The sequence below is a fragment of the Scylla paramamosain genome, chromosome 5, assembly GCF_035594125.1.
Source record: "Scylla paramamosain isolate STU-SP2022 chromosome 5, ASM3559412v1, whole genome shotgun sequence".
Classification (NCBI taxonomy): Eukaryota; Metazoa; Arthropoda; class Malacostraca; order Decapoda; family Portunidae; genus Scylla; species Scylla paramamosain.
This window is the reverse complement of record NC_087155.1, coordinates 2711692-2736691: the sequence shown is the minus strand read 5'-3', so window position 1 is coordinate 2736691 and position 25000 is coordinate 2711692. Positions and strand designations below refer to the sequence as shown.

Genomic DNA, 25000 nt, shown 5'->3' with positions numbered 1-25000 from the left:
AAAAGCGATAGAGATCCAATACGCGCCATGGTCAAGTTTCTGAAAATAGCTCCTGAACAAAATGAGACACAAACAGCATTCATTTCAAGGTTGGATACACAAGCAAGAGACATCGAAGCAATCTTTGAAAACTCAGATTGGTCTGTGAAAAATGAACCAAAACAAATTTCCTTGAAAAACATGGCTCTCGTTATGATGCTAGCACAAATTGTCAAATCAAACAAGGGTATAGTACAGGAAAGACTCTATAAAGACATCAAACCAAACATACAGTTAGGTGAGGTAGATTGCCTACTCAAAGGCTATGCAGAAATAGATCCTACTTGCAGTACATATGTGTTAGCTGCTAGCTCAGACTCACGCACACCAACCACACAAAGGCAAGGACGATCACAATCTAGAACCAAAATGTCAACACCCTATAATGGTAGGAGTCCCTCTAGACAAAGACAAACAATTGAATGTTACAATTGCCACAAATTTGGACACTCTGCAAGAGACTGCTACGCTAATATCACCTGTTCCAACTGTCAGTATAAAGGTCACAAAGAATCAGTATGTAGAAATCCTCCTTGGTGTACTTATCATCACAGAATTGGGCACAGGACAGCAGACTGTCGTGCTAGAAGTCAGGATTTTCGCAATGGCCAAAAAGAGAAAAACAGTACAACTTAGTCACTTCATCAGTAGCCAACAGAAGGTCAACTCGCCACATTTCATATCAAAACCAGGAAATAAAAGAATCCAGAGCACAGCCATGGTACTCCAACTTAGATAAAAGCCAGGAAGTAAAGGAAGTTATCTATATAAATGACAACTCCGGAGGTCCGCTCATAGCCGGACGAGTGTTTGATGAACCCAGTCACATGTTTCTAGACACAGGAGCACGTATAAACTTAATCAGTCTAGATTTTCTAAGAAAAGCGAAACCTGGTTTGGTCATTATTGAGCCAACCACATTCAACATTCATGGAGTTACCGGAAACAAACTCACACCTTTAGGAGAAACACAGATAACTGTAACTTTTGGGAACTATTACATGTTTGAATTAACAGCTGTTGTGGTAGAACAACAAGCGTTCCCAGGAAACTTACTCATTGGATATGACACAATGCGAGATGAAGACATAACTATCTTCCCTGCGAAGGAAGGAGTAAAAATATCTTACAAGTTTCTACCATTCGTTAACACCCGCAGCCAAGATGTCGTGGCACCAGTTAGTCAACAACCTAAGACAGAAGTAAACACAGTTCCCTCAGATAATAACGTGGCAGAGCGGTACTTAAACAATTCATCACCAGTACTTGACGAGAATTGCATTCCTACGGAACGTCATGAAAAGACAAATTCCCCACTGATAACCCAAAAGAACAAACAACATGCACCAACCGAAGCCTTGAAAATTGTTTCAGGTTCTGTAACAGAGTGCACGCTGTTGCAGGCTCAGTCTATTTGCAAGGTAAAGGTTAGTCTAAAAGGAATAAGTGACCATGTGACAGCGATTGCCTTAAGCGAGTCGTCACGTATTCGTGGAATAAATTTAGAAAGTGGTCTTTACCATACAAACAGGGGTAAATCTGAAGTATTTGTCATCAACACGCTTCACACAGACGTAATTATTAAGAAAGGAACAGAGTTAGGACGTTTCCAAGTCAGTAAAGCTATAGAAATAATCAATAATCAAGACCTTAGCTCTGATAAAGATGAACAAATAGCACAAGTGTTTTCGCTACAAGAATCCTCACAGAGTGAGAAAGAGATAAAGAAACACCTCTCTCCCACTAGTCGTCCAGATCTTGAGAAAGAACTAGTACACTTACTACACTTGCATAAAGCAGCAGTTGCTTTGCCAGGAGAAGCCTTGGGTAAAACAACTCTATTGCAGCACAAAATCAAACTCCAGCCAGGAACACAGCCTATTTACGTTCCCGCATATAGACTACCGCATTCTAAACTTGCCACTGTTGATAAATTGATTGAAGATATGTTGTCACAAGATGTCATAGAACCTAGTGACAGTGAGTGGAATTTTCCACTAATACTTGTGCCCAAACCTGACGGTACCATGAGACCAGTGATTGATTACAGGGAACTCAACAAGAAAACAATTCCAGACAGACTTCCGCTTCCAGTCATTTCTGATGTTCTTCGAAGTCTAGGCACTTCAAATAAGTTATTTAGCACAATTGACATAAAATCTGCATTTTGGCAAATAGAGCTCGATGAAGCTTCACGTCCGTTGACAGCATTTTCTACACCAACAGGACATTATCAATTTCGTAGAATGCCATTCGGATTATCGAACAGCCCACTTACTTACATGAGATTAATGAACAATGTCCTACAAGGTTTGATTGGGAAGACTGCTAGTGTTTTCCTTGATGACATTTTAATAGTTTCACAAACAGAAGAAGAACACTTCCACAAACTAAACCAAGTCTTCACCAGACTCGTATCAGCAGGATTAAAGATCAAGTTGGAAAAATGTCGCTTTCTACAAGAGAAAGTAACTTACTTAGGTCATCAAATAGACAGTCAAGGTCTGAGGACAGTACAGTCAAAGGTAGACGTCGTAAAACAATTTCCTCAACCAACCTCAGTTGAAAAAGTAAGAAGTTTCTTAGGACTAACAGGATATTATAGAAAATTTATCAAGAATTACGCTGACATAGCACAACCATTGAGTTCACTCCTGAAAAAGAATACTACATTCTCTTGGGGTCCTTCCCAAACCAAAGCATTTGAAACACTGAAAAACAAGCTCACAAGTTCGCCAGTATTGATTTTCCCAGATTACACAAAAGAGTTCATCTTGTGTACAGATGCCTCTGACATAGGGTTAGGAGGAATACTATTGCAGGAAAGAAATGGTAATCCACACCCAATTGCATATGCTTCCAGACTTTGCACAGCTGCAGAAAAGAATTTTAGCATCACAGAACGCGAGACTTTAGCAGTGATATATTGCCTAGAACACTTCAGAGATATCATATTGGGTTACAAGATTAGAGTGTGGACAGACCACACCGCAATTCAGAATCTGTTTAAACACAAGAATTTAAGAGGACGCTTAGCACGTTGGTTTGTGACACTGCAGAATTATGAAATAAACTTTGAATACATACCAGGAAAGAAAAATACAGCAGCCGATGCTCTATCACGAAACATAGTCTCACACAGAGAAGTAAATAGTGTAGTATGCAGTATCCAAGAACTAACCACATTAGACAATGAACTTGTATACTCAGAACAAAGAAAAGATGACACTTTGAAGCAAATAATAGAGCACCTTGAAGGTAATACAGACAGAGAAGCACAGATACTACAAAAGAAATATAAACTATCGGAATTCCAATTACATAGTGGATTGCTATACCGCAATACCGAAATAACATGCAAAGGAGTATCACGTGGAAAAGTGAAACAGTTAGTTATACCCAAAGAGTTGGTACCAAATGTCTTGCACTTCATTCATGATTGTGCAACTAGTTCTCACCCAGGAAAAGAAAAGGCTTATAGACAAGCACAACTTAAATACTATTGGACAGACATGAGAAAACAAATCTACAATCATATAGATAATTGTAACGTTTGCGCAGAAACAAAAGGACACACACGCACACCAGCACCAATGTTGAATTACCCAATCCCTAAGAAACCGTGGGATAGAATTCACCTTGATACCTTGGAGTTGCCTCTATCTGAAAATGGATTTAAATATTTACTAGTAATCATCGATTACTTCTCCAGATTTTGCATTTTACAGCCAATACAGAACAAGAAAGCAGAGACAATCGCTACAACTATATTTGAAAAAGTAATATGTCCATACACAACCCCAAAAACTATTATCACTGACAATGGTCCTGAATTTAATAACGCTATTCTAGCAGAAATATGTCGCATTTTCAACATAAAGAAAATAAATGTACACGCCTACAAACCGGAAAGTAACGGAGTTGTGGAAAGACTTAATAGAAAAATCATCACTTGTCTACGTACATTGATAAATCCACACAGCATTACATGGGACACATGGATCCCGCACGTCACATGTGCTTTGAACACACAAATCAATTCAGCCACAGGTGAAACGCCACATTATATTCTTTTTGGAGAGGATAAGAATTTACCGTACTCACTTCTAGAGTCAGAACCGCGTCATGTCTATAACTATGATGATTTCATACTAACTAGAATCAATAAATTCAAGGAAATTTACCAGCGTATCAGAGATCACATGAATCAATACTCACAAGACTTAACAACACAACAACATAAAAGGGCACGAGAAATAAAAATACAGCCAGGAAATATAGTCATGGTCAAACTACACACGCCAATAGGACATAGCAACAAACTTTCGCCCAAGTTCAAGGGTCCGTATAAAGTCATTGCACCAGATAGTGGAAATAAATTCACAATACGAAATTTGGAAACTGGTGATATCAGTGTACGCCATGCAGATGAGCTCAAACAGACAAACATGAATGAATTTGGTGATTATGCAGTCATAGATAGTGATGAAACAAATAGCATAGAAACAGACAAGACAGAAACAGACACAAACAATGTAGAAACAGGAACAGATAGTGCACAGACAGAAACAAGTCACCACGCAGCAGACGACGAAAGCCATGATTACAGGAAGAAATTAAGAAGTCATAGAAAACAAGTTTTGCCATTAATTTGCACCAATGAACTCCCATTAGAATCTGAATTTTATGAGTATGTTGAAGAAATATTAAATGAGTTGAACATAGATTGTTGTTCTTTTTACAGGTAAAGATGAAACAAGTGGCATGCATGTTCTCAGCTATAGTAGTTCTAGCAACAGCCTGGGACCCTGTGAGGCCCGGAGCTTTAGTAAGGAAAATCGGCGACATGATCATTGTGAACCAATCAGTAAGAGTACTATTGAAATTTGACAATATAAATGTTGTAAGAGAAAATGTCAGACATATCAATAATGGGTTACAGATGGTAAAAGACAAATTGATAATCAGTGAGATATCCAATGTGAGATTAGAGAAGAAATTAGATGCTATACAGACGAAGGTCACCAAAATAGAAAATAACTTCCTACATAGCAAAAGCAAAAGAGGAGTAGGTATCGCAATAGCGATCGGATCGTTAGTAGGTCTTGGAGTAACAAATATTGGTTTGTATGCAGAACTTCGCTCAAATGTAAATAATCTACAAAACTCAGTGTCTAGAATCGATGTCTTACAAGAAGAAACAGAAGATATACAACTTACCATAGATGAGATGATTAATAGCATAGAAACCTTAAGTACAGAGAACTCTAATTTGAAGGAATCCCTGGAAATTTTCATGGTCTTGGATCAGTTGCACATTAAGATAAATGAACTAAATGCTGAAATGGAACAGTTAATTCAAGACTTAGTTATGGCTAATGCTGGACATGTTACATACACATTATTTTCAATATCACAACTTCTAAACATAACTCAACAAGCAAAATATGAGTGGAATTTTCAACCTTTCTTTGATTCAAATAATATTGCTCTATATTATCCCATTCTTAATTCATTCATAAATGATACTGGAGTACTCATTGACATACCATTTTCATCAGAATTGAAATATCACATGTATAATCTGATTCCTTTCCCAATGAAATTTAATAGTTCCATTATAACAGTTGATACTGATATAACATCTCCAACAAATTACATCCTATCCATAAATGGTTTGAAAGAAAGTGTTATAGTAAATGATGATCTATTGAACTGTAAGAAAACTAACGTAGACCTGTACATTTGCTCAGCTACTTATTTTATTTTCAATGAAGCATTGAGTCACTCATGTGCCGCATCCTTGGTGAAAAATATATCCATTGTACGTAATTGTCATTTTAAGGAAGAAACTCCCATAACACGTCATGAAACTATCCAGGAATCTCACTACTTATATTTTCCAAACAAGACAACTGTATCAGTCATATGCCCAGGATTTCAACCTCAGATAGCATCAATAGAAGGCTTATATCGTGTACCAGATCAATGTGAACTTCATAGCCCCACACTCACAACAGTAGCAAATAGGAAAAAGACTATTGTACTTAATAGAGAAAATGTTTTACAGGACATTACTATGAAATTCCCAGACAGAGCTCCTCCTTTGAAAATCAGAAAGATTAACAAGAAAAGACTTGTAAAGCAAGTGTCAAAAACACACACAGGTACTATGTGGTATATAATATATGTACTTCCATTTGTCTTGATAGTCACATTGAGCACAATATCAATGATACTTATGTACAAGAAACTCAAGAATTCATCCATCGAAATGAAACACATTTCCGAGCCGTAACCCTGTAATAGGTATGTAAAGAACAGCAAGCATGAAATACTGTAAATAGAATTTATTGCATAACAATTTTGTCGGGACGACAAACGGTAGCTGCCGAGCCCTGTAATAGGCACTACTTTGCATGAAGAAAAGAATAGATATAAGAGTAGAATTAGAAGGAAATTAGAGACGCGTTAGAGAATCTAACGCTAGTATTAGAAGAATTGTGCAAGAGGTGAACAGGACGTTGAATTGATAACAGCCAAGCTTAACTATAAACAGCCGGTTTGTTTTATGCCCATTCAGCTTGTTAAAGGCTTACCTCCCATTGGGTGGAGATTAAAACGTCATTCATTTTGCTTGATATTATTGGCTATGGAAATCTATGACGTATGCCTCGACACCTCTCGGACAATCCTCAAGTCACTTTTAGAGGAGTAGCAGCCAGTCACCAAGATAGTACAGACGCACAACCCGTGTCGCTCTGACTTGAGTTACTCAAAGACTTAGACTCTGATCAAGACGCAAGAGTCTTAATAACTTTGCTTATAATCTTAGTCGTGTGATTGAGTAGTTAAGAAGTGCACTGTTGTTGAGCTGTAAAGACAATTTATATTTTCTAAATAAACTGCAACACGCCAGACTAACTTTGATAACCCACTTGCACAAGGAAGTTGTGAGTGATGATTATCGAGAAATAAAATCATCGTCTCCGATACCAAGCTACGCCCACCGACACATAGTCGCCACAGAGGCTAGAGACAGTGTACATACAAATACATGACAACACAGTGGTGCCAAACATACAGTGGTGGCACTACACTACTACTATTACTACTACTACTACTACTACTACTACTACTACTACTACTACTACTACTACTACTACTACTACCACTATTACTACTACTACTACTACTACTACTACTACTACTACTACTACAATTATTCTTTCTCGTCTTTCTCTACTACTGCTAATATTACACTACTACTGCTAATACTATTACTACTACTACTTCTACTGCTACTACTACTACTACTACTTCTACTGGTACTACTACTACTACTACTAGTACTACTACTACTAGTACTACTACTACTACTACTACTACTACTACTACTACTACTACTACTTTTTAGAGATAATTAAAGCTATTTCTCTTTCTCTTTTCAAATCAACAGGATCGAGATATCAAAGTAATTATTATTATTATTATTATTGTTGTTGTTGTTGTTGTTGTTGTTGTTGTCGTTACTTTATTTAACCTCCTCCTCTTCCTATGTTGTTGTTTTCCTGCTTTGTTCTCCTCCTCCTCCTCCTCCTCCTCCTCCTCTTTCTCCTCTTTTCTGTGTAATTGTTGTTGTTCAGCTATTGCTCCTCCTCCTCTTCTTCACCAAACCAAACCAAACCGAACCTAACTTGACCTGACCTGACTTAATCTGACCTGACCCATTCCCAGGGCATCATCGGCCGGCAGAGTCTTGGTTGGGGGGGGGGGTTCAGGGAGAACACCAACATGTTTGCCCTCCATCTGAGGAACACCATCACGAGGGAGGTCAACTGGCTACAAAATGACCTCACCATGGCACAGGTCAGCTAATTATCCTAGCCTAACTAACTCACACCTCAATGAACCTAAAATAACCTAACTTAACCTAACCTAAGCAAATCTAACCCAACCCAACCTAACTTAACCTAACCTAACCTAGCCTAACTAACTCACGCCTCACTGAACCTAACCTAACCTAATGTAACCTAACAAACTTAACCTAACCTAATCTAAACGTAAACTTAACTTAACTTAACCTAACCTAACTTTACCTAAGCTAACCTAATGTAACCTAACCTAACCTAACCTAACTTAACCTAACCTAACCTAACTTAACCTAACCTAACCTAAACGTAAACTTAACTCAACCTAACCTAACCTAACCTCACCTAATGCATTCCTAACTCGGCAGGTGGAGTGTCGTTACCCTAACCTGCGCGGGGAAGACACAAAGTTAGAGCTCCGAGTTCGGTACATCCTCGGACACCTGCCGCTTCTGTGCAGCAAAGACCGACACACCTTTAACTTCTGCGAGCAGGTAAGTAGTAGTAGTAGTAGTAGTAGTAGTAGTAGTAGTAGTAGTAGTAGTAGTAGTAGAAAGGAGGAGGAGGAAGTGATTGGTTGAAAGAAGAAGAAACTTATTATTTAGAATGTTAAGTCTTGCTGTCGTTGTTTAATTTTTTAGTAACAAGTCATAATATTTCATCTCAACTCTCTATACACACTCAGCACAACCTAATCTGCCCTGGCACTGAATTTCATAAATGTATCGTTGTGTCTATATTTGTTATCTTACTCTCCTCTCATTTTCCTCTTTAAAGGAGTCAATGTTTCCCTTTTCCGTCAATTATACGTCATGGCGTCAGCTGTTGTCTTTGTCATCATTGTTATTAATGTTATTTCCACTTGTTATTTCCTGTTACACTATTTTTTTCTCAAACTCAAGCCCTTTTTTATTTCCTAATTTATATCCTCATTCTACTTGTAACTTGTTGTGTTTGCCATTACACCGGCTCATCTCATCAAGGTCACCCAGTGCGTCTGAAGGTCACTATTGACGGTTTGCGGTTATTTCAATCTTGGGGTCATCAGCAAACATAACAGGGCTTGGTTAATCATTCAAAACAAAGCGTTTTTCTCTCATTATTTTCCTCTTGTTTAAAATTTTTCCCATTCATTTTTGTATCCTTGAAAATTCCATAGATTTTTGCCTTCTTTCTTTCTCTAATTCTTCATTTTTCATCAACGGTTTTCTACTTTTTTTTTTTTTTTGCATTCAATTCCACTTATATGTTCATTTTTCCTCTAATTCTTAATTTTTCCCTATTTTTTTTTTCTCATTTTATTGTATTCAATTTCACTATTATGTTAATTTCTTTCACTAAGTCTTCATTTTTCATCAGTATTTTTTATTTTTTGCAATTAATTCCACTTGTATGTTATTTTTTTCTTCTAATTTTTTTTCTAGTATTTCTCTCATTTTATTGCATTCATCTTCACTATCATTTTGATTTTTCCTCCAATTCATTTTTTCCTAATATTTTTCTCATTTTATTGCAGTCATCATCACTATCATATTAGTTTCTTCCTCTAATTGTTTCTTTCTCTGATTCTTAATTTTTTCTCAGCATATATTTTTTTTCCATTCAATACTAGTGATATCTTGTTTGTTTTTTCCTCTAATTCTTAATTTTTTCCTAGTATTTTTCTCATTTTATTGCAATCAACATCACTATCATATTTATTTCTCCTCTAATTTTTTTTTCTCTAATTCTTCATTTTTTCCTTGTATTTTTCTCATTTTAGTGCATTCATCTTCACTATCATATTAATTTTTCCTAATTCTTAATTTTTTCCAAGTATTTTCTCATTTTATTGCATTCAGCATCACTATCATGTTCATTTCTTCCTCTAATTGTTTTTTTCTCTAATTCTTTATTTCTCAGTATTTTCTGTAGCTCATCTTTGGCTTTAATAATTTCCTTTTCCACCTGTGAGTCAGTAGCAAACTCTTTCACTCATTCATTATCTACTAAATCATATTATTTCTTACATTCGCATATTGAAGCCTTGGTAACTATTTGCACCAGTCATCCCTTTAGTAATAAGCTTGTAGAGAGAGAGAGAGAGAGAGAGAGAGAGAGAGAGAGAAAGAGAGAGAGAGAGAGTGGTGGCCACCCTACCCATCACTGAGGTACGTTGCCAGACGTATGATGTTTACCTCTCTTCATATCCTCCTTTCACTTCCTTATTCTCTTCACAACGCTGTTTAAATCCTTATCAATGCTTTTTACACTATTAGTACTTGTGACTCAATACTGTACTATGATGGTAGCAGTAGTAGTGACAGTAATAATAATAGTAATAATGGTAATAGTAGTTTTAACCCTTTACTGCCTGAAATATTTTCCAGCTGTAAGAAAAAATCTTTCATTTCATTATCCTTCTCTTAAGGCAAAAATAAACATACAGGTGCGTTTTATTCATTTGTATTGGTTAATTACAAATAAAATCCATAAAGGGACATAAATCTTCATTTAGGCGTATGACAAATTCATGGTCTCAGTAGTATTACCAATGAGTTCAGGATTTCTTAAACTTTTAAACCTTATATGAAAGAAAAAAAAATGTGAATGACTTTTCATGTTTGTACTGAGCATTCATGTGATAATATCTCATCTCTGATTAATGAAAAAAAAAAAATCCATAAATTGACTTCGAAGAATTGTTCCTTTTTTTTTTTTTTTTTATTTAGCACAATCCTTGTGTGCCGCCTCATGTTGCATGGAAATCATAGAAGCAGTTCCTTCTTGCATCACAGCACAGGTGAACTTTGCATTTCATACAATACATTTGTACTTTTCCCTTACAGCCTGGCAACTTGCATGTGCCCCTATTTGCACTGAAAGCAAGGAAATGCCCAACATTGTCTTGCCGTGTGTCTTTTTCTGGAATTTTCTTGGTGGCTCTCCCAGTTTTCCTCTTCTGAGCAAAGGCACTGTCCACAGCATTTGAAGGTCTTCCTCTTTTACTTGTCACATCTTTCCACCACACATCAGGGACCTTGATAGTCTTAGCCTGAACTCACAGAGAATATTCTGCTTACGAGAAGGGACTCACTCCCACAGCAGTTGCTGATCGTCTGTACTGTAACCAACAGTTTACCACAGTCATGTCAAGTAAGTGAAATACAAGCCTCTGATAGTATTTCCTTGCTTTGAAGGTTGTAAGCAAGCAATTGGTCACACAAATCAACACCTGCCATATGTTTGTTACAATCTGCTACAATGTTGGGCGTGGGGGTTTCAACTCTGTCTTTAGTGTTCTTGTCGTGCCTGGAACATTTCTCTGTTGGCCATGATGTTGTAAATGATGATACAAGACACACTGACTTGGTATCCATCCACTTGACACCTGAAATTTTAGTGTCCCCAGTTTTCGTTTCCCATTCATCATGACAACCTGTACCTTGAGCTGCAAGTTGTCTCTGACTTGAACGTCAAACCTTCTAGCCTCCTTGCCTGCACTGTGCCAGAACACCATATTCCCCTCGAGGCTAGATGTTCAAGGAGGGGCACAGATGTGAACCAACTGTCAAAGTACAGTCTGTGATTATTCATGCTCGGTATACTTTCAGCAAGATGCAGTACTGCATTCGAGATTGGTTTGAGATCTGGAACATCAGGCTTGCCAACAGCTTGAATTTTTCTAGTATAAGGCATAAAATCACACACCACACCCATGCTGTCTGCCAACACAAATATCTTATAACCCCATTTATGAGTTTTTTTTATTTCTTGAATGTTTACCTCTCTCTTCATATCGTCCTTTCACTTCCTTATTCTCTTCACAATGCTGTTATACATGACTGACCTTGGAAGGGACCATTTGCTCATCTACACACAGGTTTTCTGTCGTGGGGATTTGTGGAAACTTCTCCTGTAGGTGGTTAACTAGAGGTCTCACCTTGCATATTTTGTCAGTTTTGTCTAGTGTCGTGTTGTCAACAAAATGCAGATTTGATTTGATTTCCTTCATCCACTTCATAACACTCATCCCCGCTAACTTCGGCATCACTGGCAGCTAACAATGTTTCCACCAGCCTTTCGGTGGTGTTGGAACTTTTATTTTGTCCGCAGAATGCAGTAGTACTGCAGCAACGAGAGGGTCTTGCAAGAATATTTACTTGTCACTCATTGTTTTTAATTCATTACACATCTATGGTGTTATAGTGTAAATCAAACCAAGTTTAATATATAACAAAACTATTTGCATGTCACTGCAAAAATATATCGGTAGTATAACAAAGACGAAAATATTACTCATTTATATAATAGTATTCATTTGCCTGATAGGACAGAAATGTCACCTTTAAACAAGCACTACAGATGTTTGGCAAAGGGTGATATGAGGATTTTTGGGATGTAAATATGATCTTTAGGTGTGCGTTTATCACAGCAAATTTTGTCATAATTGTGCTTTACCTGGGGATACATCCATGATGCAGTGAAAGTGGCTGCTTTGCGCAACCTCCGGCACGCATCCACCTGCTCTCAGTGTCCTGGTTCATCCGAGAAGCGGCAACCATTCCAGTGTAAACAAAGGTGCCGATCGAAAGCTGAAACGGGACTTGTATGTCCTGACCGGCGAGCGAACTCTGATACAGAGTTCAGAGTTAAAACCATGTATTCCAAGGAGGACATATTTGTCCTCTTCGACAGTAAAGAGTTAAGACCCCTGTACTCCCAAAGCAAACCTCGTCTTTAATTTTCAGGGAGAGTGATCTATACTATCCCTATTACTACTACTATTATGACTATTTCCAGGTTAAGAGTGACTACCTGGAGGATGAAAGCAGGGCGGCAGAAGGCATGGATTTCGACACAGCCATCCAGCTCACTTGCATCGAAATCAAGCGAGTCTTTAAGGTAAAACTGCGGAAAACAACACGATTTAGGTCCCCCTTGAAATCTGAGCGGTACCCCCTGCGACGGCAAAACTAACACCCCCGTTTTCTCCGCAGCGGATGAACGGATGCGCGATGGACAAGAAGTCAAATCTTGAGCAGCCGGAGAAGGAAGTCGGTCTACATGAATTCCTACCGGCCTACATCATCAACACCACCAAACAGAAAACGTTACGTAAGGCTTTGCAGGGAAACTTTAAGAAATTCTCGGCGTTCTTCGATTACGAATCTCACTTCAAGTGCCTCGAGATTTTGGGAAAAGTTGGAAAGTTTGACATCGAAAACTTCCGCTGTGCACTCGGCGTAAGTGTTAAGTGTTACTGAAGTGTTTGTATGTGAGTCTTGTAGTACTGTCGATACTTACTACTACTACTACTACTACTACTACTACTATTTTCAGTGTGGTTGGTCTATTCCTGTCACTCTGCTTGTCGGCCCAAGTGTTGGTATTTCCTACTGGACAGATTCTGCCTCTGCCGTAAGTACCACTACTACTACTACTGTCACTACTACTACTACTACTACTACTACTACTACTACTACTACTACTGCTACTACTACTACTACTACTACTACTACTACTAACCCTACTACTACTACTACTACTACTACTACTACTACTACTACTACTACTACTACTACTACTACTACTACTACTCCAAGCACAACACATGGCAAACTTTGAGCAGATTTAGAGCGTGGAGACCTTACAGAGCAGCTGCGAGCAACACAGGAAGGCTCTGGTGCAGTTTAAGGTGAGAGTGATGACGATAGTGAGTGACGGTGAAAGAGAGAGAGAGAGAGAGAGAGAGAGAGAGAGAGAGAGAGAGAGAGAGAGAGAGAGAGAGAGAGAGAGAGAGAGAGAGAGAGAGAGAGAGAGAGAGAGGGGGGGGGGAAGTGGGTAGGTGACGGATTTAAATGGGAAAAGGACCGGGAGGGAGAGAGAGATGAGAAGAAGCGAGAGAGGTGTGGGTGGGGTCTCTCACTACTATTACTACTGCTGCTACTACTACTACAATTACCGTCCTCATCAAATCCTTCCTCTTTCTTCTCCTCTAATCACCGCCACCACCACCACCACCACCACCACTACCCCAGGCTTATGTTGCAGGTAGCAGGTACTACAGAAGCCCTCACCATCACCATCACCTGCCCCTCCATTGGCGGAGCAGAGAGCTTAGCAGACCTGGTTGACAGCTACTGCAGGCTTGTCAACCAATCCAGCATGTCGCTGTGGACTGTGTGGAGAGAGAGAGAGAGAGAGAGAGAGAGAGAGAGAGAGAGAGAGAGAGAGAGAGAGAGAGAGAGAGAGAGAGAGAGAGAGAGAGAGAGAGAGAGAGAGAGAGAGAGATAGGGGGAGGAGGGACTGTAGGTGAACTTGAAGGAGAAATAGGAGGAATGCTCTTTTAAAAGGCTCTAGTTGAAGTTGTAAGGGTTTTTAAGGGTGTTCTTAAGGCTCTAGTGATAGATTAACAACAGGAGAAACACTCTTTTAAAAGGCTCTAGTTGAAATGATGCAGGTTTTTAAGGATGTTTTTAAGGTTCCAGTAACAGATTAACAATATTTCTGCATTACTGACAGGAGAAACACTCTTTTAAAAAAGCTCTAGTCGAAGATGTAAGGTTTTTAAGGGTGTTTTCAGGGTTGAGGTGACAGATTAACAACATCTGCATTACTGACAGGAAAAACATTTTTAAAAGACTCTAGTAAAGTTTTTTTTTATTTTTATTTTTTTTAAGGTTGTAGTGACAGATTAACAACATTTCTGCATTATTGACAGGAGAAACACTCTTTTAAAAGGTTCTAGTTGAAGTTGTAAGGGTTTTTAATATTTTTTAAGGTTGTAGTGACAGATTAACAACATTTCTGCATTAGTGACAGGAGAAACACTTTTGAGAACCTTGCAAACCATCACTGTGGCTTTATGAAACAGTCAGTGGTGAGAGACCTGACCTGAGCCTGTGTGACCTGATCTTCTCCAGGCTCGTGTGTGTGTGTGTGTGTGTGTGTGTGTGTGTGTGTGTGTAAGTTTGTTTACTACTACTACTATTACTCATAAAAGTAATAATAATGACAATAATTATGATACTACTACTACTACTACTACTACTACTACTACTACTACTACTACCACTACTACTACTACTACTGCTGCTACTGCTACTACTACTACTACTACTACTACTACTACTACTACTACTACTACTACTACTACTGTAATAGGCACTACTTTGCATGAAGAAAAGAATAGATATAAGAGTAGAATTAGAAGGAAATTAGAGACGCGTTAGAGAATCTAACGCTAGTATTAGAAGAATTGTGCAAGAGGTGAACAGGACGTTGAATTGATAACAGCCAAGCTTAACTATAAACAGCCGGTTTGTTTTATGCCCATTCAGCTTGTTAAAGGCTTACCTCCCATTGGGTGGAGATTAAAACGTCATTCATTTTTCTTGATATTATTGGCTATGGAAATCTATGACGTATGCCTCGACACCTCTCGGACAATCCTCAAGTCACTTTTAGAGTAGCAGCCACTCACCAAGATAGTACAGACGCACAACCCGTGTCGCTCTGACTTGAGTTACTCAAAGACTTAGACTCTGATCAAGACGCAAGAGTCTTAATAACTTTGCTTATAACCTTTGTCGTGTGATTGAGTAGTAAAGAAGAACACTGTTGTTGAGCTGTAAGACAATTTATATTTTCTAAATAAACTGCAACACGCCAGACTAACTTTGATAACCCACTTGCACAAGGATGTTGTGAGTGATGATTATCGAGAAAGAAAATCGTCGTTTCCGATACCAAGCTACGCCCACCGACACATAGTCGCCACAGAGGCTAGAGACAGTGTGCACATATACATGACAACACAGTGGTGGCAACACAGTGGTGTTCAGGTTATTGGGATTCTGAAGCCTAAACAACCTCCGAAGAGTAAGAAGAGTTTACAAACATTAAAAACAAACAGCAGCAACGGAAACAACAGCAATAACGCTTCCCCAGCCAACACAGTGAGTCAAGGTCAACCCCACAAGTGTGCACAAGTCCCGCACCGCGCAGCACCGCGCCACACCTCATCACACTCCCGAGCCACTACTCACACGATCAAACTCAAGAGTAACTCTCAATTAATACCACCAAACAACGAGACCAATATCTAAATACTAAGAAGAGACTTAGAAGAGGAAACCGCAGCCAGAGACGAGAGCAGGATCAGCGCCGCCCCAGCAGCCGCCGCACACAGCCATCAGCCACAGCACGCCGCCACCAGCAGCCGCTGCACACAGCCATCAGCCACAGCACGCCGCCACTAGCAGCCGCCGCTCAAGAGGACATCGCTACTCACTTTTCTATACTTTGGTAACAGTATTCAACCTGTCAATCATTAATGTAATTATATTCATGTAATACTTTATCTAATACCCAGTGCACCAACAGTTTGTGTATGCCTGAGGAATGACTGAGCACGAAGAAACATTGAGTATAACTGCCTTATTGTAGAGCGTCTCCCAACATTATCACACACACTACCCATCATCATAGGACAAGGTATGTAAATTGTACACATGTATGCCACTACCTAGTCAAGTTTCAAGTCGAACTAGTCCTATCTTTACTCGCAGTTTACGAGCTTTACGTGAAAGTAGAAACTCCACCATGACAAACGCTAACGTAGTAAAACATTCAATCATCACCACTGTTGCTGATATCCCAAAATTCAGTGGAGAACCTGATACTATTGATTTAAATCAGTATGTCAAAAGAATAGAAACTTTGATCAAAAACAAAGGTATTGTTGAGGATAACTTAAAAATAGAATGTTTCAAAGAACACATTGACGCTGTTAAGGGCACAGCTCGTCACGTCATAGTATATTCACATTTAGACAACATCAAAACATTTGATGAGTACATCAAAGCTTTTAAAAAGCACTTCACAACAAAAAGCGATAGAGATCCAATACGCGCCATGGTCAAGTTTCTGAAAATAGCTCCAGAACAAAACGAGACACAAACAGCATTCATTTCAAGGTTGGATACACAAGCAAGAGACATCGAAGCAATCTTTGAAAACTCAGATTGGTCTGTGAAAAATGAACCCAAACAAATCTCCTTGAAAAACATGGCTCTCGTTATGATGCTAGCACAAATTGTCAAATCAAACAAGGGTGTAGTACAGGAAAGACTCTATAAAGACATCAAACCAAACATACAGTTAGGTGAGGTAGATTGCCTACTCAAAGGCTATGCAGAAATAGATCCTACTTGCAGTACATATGTGTTAGCTGCTAGCTCAGACTCACGCACACCAACCACACAAAGGCAAGGACGATCACAATCTAGAACCACAACACCTTATAATGGTAGGAGTCCTTCTAGACAAAGACAAACAATTGAATGTTACAATTGCCACAAATTTGGAAACTCTGCAAGGGACTGCTACGCTAATATCACCTGTTCCAACTGTCAGTATAAAGGTCACAAAGAATCAGTATGTAGAAATCCTCCTTGGTGTACTTATCATCACAGAATTGGGCACAGGACAGCAGACTGTCGTGCTAGAAGTCAGGATTTTCACAATGGCCAAAAAGAAAAAAACAGTACAACTTAGTCACTTCATCAGTAGCCAACAGAAGGTCAACTCGCCACATTTCATATCAAAACCAGGAAATAAAAGAATCCAAAGCACAGCCATGGTACTCCAACTTACGAGTAGATAAAAGCCAGGAAGTAAAGGAAGTTATCTATATAAATGACAACTCCGGAGGTCCGCTCATAGCCGGACGAGTGTTTGATGAACCCAGTCACATGTTTCTAGACACAGGAGCACGTATAAACTTAATCAGTCTAGATTTTCTAAGAAAAGCGAAACCTGGTTTGGTCATTATTGAGCCAACCACATTCAACATTCATGGAGTTACCGGAAACAAACTCACACCTTTAGGAGAAACACAGATAACTGTAACTTTTGGGAACTATTACATGTTTGAATTAACAGCTGTTGTGGTAGAACAGCAAGCGTTCCCAGGAAACTTACTCATTGGATATGACACAATGCGAGATGAAGACATAACTATCTTCCCTGCGAAGGGAGGAGTTAAAATATCTTACAAGTTTCTACCATTCGTTAACACCCGCAGCCAAGATGTCCTGGCACCAGTTAGTCAACAACCTAAGACAGAAGTAAACACAGTTCCCTCAGATAATAACGTGGCAGAGCGGTACTTAAACAATTCATCACCAGTACTTGACGAGAATTGCATTCCTACGGAACGTCATGAAAAGACAAATTCCCCACTGATAACCCAAAACCGAAGCCTTGAAAATTGTTTCAGGTTCTGTAACAGAGTGCACGCTGTTGCAGGCTCAGTCTATTTGCAAGGTAAAGGTTAGTCTAAAAGGAATAAGTGATCATGTGACAGCGATTGCCTTAAGCGAGTCGTCACGTATTCGTGGAATAAATTTAGAAAGTGGTCTTTACCATACAAACAGGGGTAAATCTGAAGTATTTGTCATCAACACGCTTCACACAGACGTAACTATTAAGAAAGGAACAGAGTTAGGACGTTTCCAAGTCAGTAAAGCTATAGAAATAATCAATAATCAAGACCTTAGCTCTGATAAAGATGAACAAATAGCACAAGTGTTTTCGCTACAAGAATCCTCACAGAGTGAGAAAGAGATAAAGAAACACCTCGCTCCCACTAGTCGTCCAGATCTTGAGAAAGAACTAGTACACTTACTACACCTGCATAAAGCAGCAGTTGCTTTGCCAGGAGAAGCCTTGGGTAAAACAACTCTATTGCAGCACAAAATCAAACTCCAGCCAGGAACACAGCCTATTTACGTTCCCGCATATAGACTACCGCATTCTAAACTTGCCACTGTTGATAAATTGATTGAAGATATGTTGTCACAAGATGTCATAGAACCTAGTGACAGTGAGTGGAATTTTCCACTAATACTTGTGCCCAAACCGGACGGTACCATGAGACCAGTGATTGATTACAGGGAACTCAACAAGAAAACAATTCCAGACAGACTTCCGCTTCCAGTTATTTCTGATGTTCTTCGAAGTCTAGGCACTTCAAATAAGTTATTTAGCACAATTGACATAAAATCTGCATTTTGGCAAATAGAGCTCGATGAAGCTTCACGTCCATTGACAGCATTTTCTACACCAACAGGACATTATCAATTTCGTAGAATGCCATTCGGATTATCGAACAGCCCACTTACTTACATGAGATTAATGAACAATGTCCTACAAGGTTTGATTGGGAAGACTGCTAGTGTTTTCCTTGATGACATTTTAATAGTTTCACAAACAGAAGAAGAACACTTCCACAAACTAAACCAAGTCTTCACCAGACTCGTATCAGCAGGATTAAAGATCAAGTTGGAAAAATGTCGCTTTCTACAAGAGGAAGTAACTTACTTAGGTCATCAAATAGACAGTCAAGGTCTGAGGACAGTACAGTCAAAGGTAGACGTCGTAAAACAATTTCCTCAACCAACCTCAGTTGATAAAGTAAGAAGTTTCTTAGGACTAACAGGATATTATAGAAAATTTATCAAGAATTACGCTGACATAGCACAACCATTGAGTTCACTCCTGAAAAAGAATACTACATTCTCTTGGGGTCCTTCCCAAACCAAAGCATTTGAAACACTGAAAAACAAGCTCACAAGTTCGCCAGTATTGATTTTCCCAGATTACACAAAAGAGTTCATCTTGTGTACAGATGCCTCTGACATAGGGTTAGGAGGAATACTATTGCAGGAAAGAAATGGTAATCCACACCCAATTGCATATGCTTCCAGACTTTGCACAGCTGCAGAAAAGAATTATAGCATCACAGAACGCGAGACTTTAGCAGTGATATATTGTCTAGAACACTTCAGAGATATCATATTGGGTTACAAGATTAGAGTGTGGACAGACCACACCGCAATTCAGAATCTGTTTAAACACAAGAATTTAAGAGGACGCTTAGCACGTTGGTTTGTGACACTGCAGAATTATGAAATAAACTTTGAATACATACCAGGAAAGAAAAATACAGCAGCCGATGCTCTATCACGAAACATAGTCTCACACGGAGAAGTAAATAGTGTAGTATGCAGTATCCAAGAACTAACCACATTAGACAATGAACTTGTATACTCAGAACAAAGAAAAGATGACACTTTGAAGCAAATAATAGAGCACCTTGAAGGTAATACAGACAGAGAAGCACAGATACTACAAAAGAAATATAAACTATCGGAATTCCAATTACATAATGGATTGCTATACCGCAATACCGAAATAACATGCAAAGGAGTATCACGTGGAAAAGTGAAACAGTTAGTTATACCCAAAGAGTTGGTACCAAATGTCTTGCACTTCATTCATGATTGTGCAACTAGTTCTCACCCAGGAAAAGAAAAGGCTTATAGACAAGCACAACTGAAATACTATTGGACAGACATGAGAAAACAAATCTACAATCATATAGATAATTGTAACGTTTGCGCAGAAACAAAAGGACACACACGCACACCAGCACCAATGTTGAATTACCCAATTCCTGAGAAACCGTGGGATAGAATTCACCTTGATACCTTGGAGTTGCCCCTATCTAATAATGGATTTAAATATTTACTAGTAATCATCGATTACTTCTCCAGATTTTGCATTTTACAGCCAATACAGAACAAGAAAGCAGAACAATCGCTACAACTATATTTGAAAAAGTAATATGTCCATACACAACCCCAAAAACTATCATCACTGACAATGGTCCTGAATTTAATAACGCTATTCTAGTAGAAATATGTCGCATTTTCAACAAAAAGAAAATAAATGTACACGCCTACAAACCGGAAAGTAACGGAGTTGTGGAAAGACTTAATAGAAAAGTCATCACTTGTCTACGTACATTGATAAATCCACACAGCATTACGTGGGACGCATGGATCCCACACGTCACATGTGCTTTGAACACACAAATCAATTCAGCCACAGGTGAAACGCCACATTATATTCTTTTTGGAGAGGATAAGAATTTACCGTACTCACTTCTAGAGTCAGCACCGCGTCATGTCTACTCGTATAACTATGATGATTTCATACTAACTAGAATCAATAAATTCAAGGAAATTTACCAACGTATCAGAAATCACATGAATCAATACTCACAATACTTAACAAAACAACAACATAAAAGGGCACGAGAAATAAAAATACAGCCAGGAAATATAGTCATGGTCAAACTACACACGCCAATAGGACATAGCAACAAACTTTCGCCCAAGTTCAAGGGTCCGTATAAAGTCATTGCACAATATAGTGGAAATAAATTCACAATACGAAATTTGGAAACTGGTGATATCAGTGTACGCCATGCAGATGAGCTCAAACAGACAAACATGAATGAATTTGGTGATTATGCAGTCATAGATAGTGATGAAACAAATAGCATAGTAACAGACAAGACAGAAACAGACACAAACAATGTAGAAACAGGAACTGATAGTGCACAGACAGAAACAAGTCACCACGCAGCAGACGACGAAAGCCATGATTACAGGAAGAAATTAAGAAGTCATAGAAAACAAGTTTTGCCATTAATTTGCACCAATGAACTCTCATTAGAATCTGAATTTTATGAGTATGTTGAAGAAATATTAAATGAGCTGAACATAGATTGTTATTCTTTTTACAGGTAAAGATGAAACAAGTGGCATGCATGTTCTCAGCTATAGTAGTTCTAGCAACAGCCTGGGACCCTGTGAGGCCCGGAGCTTTAGTAAGGAAAATCGGCGACATGATCATTGTGAACCAATCAGTAAGAGTACTATTGAAATTTGACAATATAAATGTTGTAAGAGAAAATGTCAGACATATCAATAATGGGTTACAGATGGTAAAAGACAAATTGATAATTAGTGAGATATCCAATGTGAGATTAGAGAAGAAATTAGATGCTATACAGACGAAGGTCACCAAAATAGAAAATAACTCCCTACATAGCAAAAGCAAAAGAGGAGTAGGTATCGCAATAGCGATCGGATCATTAGTAGGTCTTGGAGTAACAAATATTGGTTTGTATGCAGAACTTCGCTCAAATGTAAATAATCTACAAAACTCAGTGTCCAGAATCGATGTCTTACAAGAAGAAACAGAAGATATACAACTTACCATAGATGAGATGATTAATAGCATAGAAACCTTAAGCACAGAGAACTCTAAATTGAAGGAATCCCTGGAAATTTTCATGGTCTTGGATCAGTTGCACATTAAGATAAATTAACTAAATGCTGAAATGGAACAGTTAATTCAAGACTTAGTTACGGCTAATGCTGGACATGTTACATACACATTATTTTCAATATCACAACTTCTAAACATAACTCAACAAGCAAAATATGAGTGAAATTTTCAACCTTTCTTTGATTCAAATAATATTGCTCTATATTATCCCATTCTTAATTCATTCATAAATGATACTGGAGTACTCATTGACATACCATTTTCATCAGAATTGAAATATCACATGTATAATCTGATTCCTTTCCCAATGAAATTTAATAGTTCCATTATAACAGTTGATACTGATATAACATCTCCAACAAATTACATCCTATCCATAAATGGTTTGAAAGAAAGTGTTATAGTAAATGATGATCTATTGCACTGTAAGAAAACTAACGTAGACTTGTACATTTGCTCAGCTACTTATTTTACTTTCAATGAAGCATTGAGTCACTCATGTGCCGCATCCTTGGTGAAAAATATATCCATTGTACGTAATTGTCATTTCAAGGAAGAAACTCCCACACCACGTCATGAAACTATCCAGGAATCTCACTACTTATATTTTCCAAACAAGACAACTGTATCAGTCATATGCCCAGGATTTCAACCTCAGATAGCATCAATAGAAGGCTTATATCGTGTACCAGATCAATGTGAACTTCATAGCCCCACACTCACAACAGTAGCAAATAGGAAAAAGACTATTGTAATTAATAGAGAAAATGTTTTACAGGACATTACTATGAAATTCCCAGACAGAGCTCCTCCTTTGAAAATCAGAAAGATTAACAAGAAAAGACTTGTAACGCAAGTGTCAAAAACACACAAAGGTACTATGTGGTATATAATATATGTACTTCCATTTGTCTTGATAGTCACATTGAGCACAATATCAATGATACTTATGTACAAGAAACTCAAGAATTCATCCATCGAAATGAAACACATTTCCGAGCCGTAACCCTGTGATAGGTATGTAAAGAACAGCAAGCATGTAATATTGTAAATAGAATATGTATGTAAAGAACAGCAAGCATGAAATACTGTAAATAGAATTTATTGCATAACAATTTTGTCGGGACGACAAACGGTAGCTGCCGAGCCCTGTAATAGGCACTACTTTGCATGAAGAAAAGAATAGATATAAGAGTAGAATTAGAAGGAAATTAGAGACGCGTTAGAGAATCTAACGCTAGTATTAGAAGAATTGTGCAAGAGGTGAACAGGAAGTTGAATTGATAACAGCCAAGCTTAACTATAAACAGCCGGTTTGTTTCATGCCCATTCAGCTTGTTAAAGGCTTACCTCCCATTTGGTGGAGATTAAAACGTCATTCATTTTTCTTGATATTATTGGCTATGGAAATCTATGACGTATGCCTCGACACCTCTCGGACAATCCTCAAGTCACTTTTAGAGTAGCAGCCACTCACCAAGATAGTACAGACGCACAACCCGTGTCGCTCTGACTTGAGTTACTCAAAGACTTAGACTCTGATCAAGACGCAAGAGTCTTAATAACTTTGCTTATAACCTTTGTCGTGTGATTGAGTAGTAAAGAAGTGCACTGTTGTTGAGCTGTAAGACAATTTATATTTTCTAAATAAACTGCAACACGCCAGACTAACTTTGATAACCCACTTGCACAAGGATGTTGTGAGTGATGATTATCGAGAAAGAAAATCGTCGTTTCCGATACCAAGCTACGCCCACCGACACATAGTCGCCACAGAGGCTAGAGACAGTGTGCACACATACATGACAACACAGTGGTGGCAACACTACTACTACTACTACTACTAATAATAATAATAATCATCATCATCATAAAAGTAATGATAATAACATCAATAATAATAATAATAATAATAATAATAATAATAATAATAATAATAATAATAATAATAATAATAATAGTAATAATAATAATAATAATAATAATGATAATAATAATAGGATTAATATTATTTACAGGGTGTAGCAAAAATTGATATATATATATATATATATATATATATATATATATATATATATATATATATATATATATATATATATATATATATATATATATATATATATATATATATATATATATATATATATATATATATATATATATATATATATATATATATATATATATATATATATATATATATATATATTACCATTATTATTATTATTATTTTTATTATTATTATTATTATTATTATTATTATTATTGGGCTACTAACATCTCTCTCTCTCTCTCTCTCTCTCTCTCTCTCTCTCTCTCTCTCTCTCTCTCTCTCTCTCTCTCTCTCTCTCTCTCTCTCTCTCTCTCTCTCTCTCTCTCCCTCCTCCTCCTCCTCCTCCTCCTCCTCTATAAGTGTGTATGCATGTATGTTCATAATTATATTTGTACTAACACTTATTGTAGTAGTAGTAGTAGTAGTAGTAGTAGTAGTAGTAGTAGTAATAGTGGGGAAGGCGATGGCATGAATACTGTACATTGCTGCCAAATATATTCTTAGTAATGTTATGTTATTTTGAAGTGGCAACTGTGTATGTATGTATGTATGTTTGTGTGTTTACCTGCCTGTGTCCTGCCTCCTTACAGTTGCGTTGAAATCGCCCATGACGACAGTGGTGCCGGCATCCACAGTGTGCTGCGTCAGTACTCCGCACTGAGCATCATGACAATAAGGGGAGGCATCTGGAGGTATATATACGCCTCCTAACTTCAGTTCTGGAATGCATCACAAAACCACCGTGGCATATCTGGTCCTCAGCATCCACGTCAACTTGCTTCACACTGTGCATCAGTGCATCCTGGCCAAGCATCACCACTCCTCTATTGCGTCCACTTCTTGACAC

General features: G+C 38.0%; 1 protein-coding gene and 2 long non-coding RNA genes across 5 annotated transcripts in view; 2 read left to right on the top strand and 1 right to left on the bottom strand.

Annotated features, from left to right (window-relative positions):
• LOC135100280 (uncharacterized) overlaps positions 1-25000 on the bottom strand; it is a 56119-nt gene that overhangs the window by 18226 nt on the left and 12893 nt on the right. The gene's annotated exons all lie outside the window — the stretch shown is intronic.
• Positions 1-25000, top strand: part of LOC135100418 (focal adhesion kinase 1-like) — a 26852-nt gene that overhangs the window by 1751 nt on the left and 101 nt on the right. Inside the window, exons 2-7 of one of the 3 annotated variants that reach the window (XR_010268703.1) lie at positions 7777-7908; positions 8279-8404; positions 12693-12794; positions 12890-13135; positions 13233-13310; positions 13944-14119. Coding sequence is in view for 1 of the 3 variants with exons in the window: in XM_064003263.1 (XP_063859333.1) it covers positions 7834-7908; positions 8279-8404; positions 12693-12794; positions 12890-13135; positions 13233-13310; positions 24744-24752 (636 nt within the window). In the remaining 2 variants the exon portion in view is untranslated. Of the gene's footprint in view, positions 1-4783; positions 6958-7776; positions 7909-8278; positions 8405-12692; positions 12795-12889; positions 13136-13232; positions 13311-13943; positions 14120-24743 lie in introns of those variants that run through there. The other 2 variants (XM_064003263.1, XR_010268704.1) reach the window with 2 other exon arrangements.
• Positions 14149-23762, top strand: LOC135100419 (uncharacterized). Its single transcript, XR_010268705.1, has 2 exons — positions 14149-16388; positions 21550-23762. It is a non-coding gene; the product is annotated as an uncharacterized LOC135100419 (long non-coding RNA).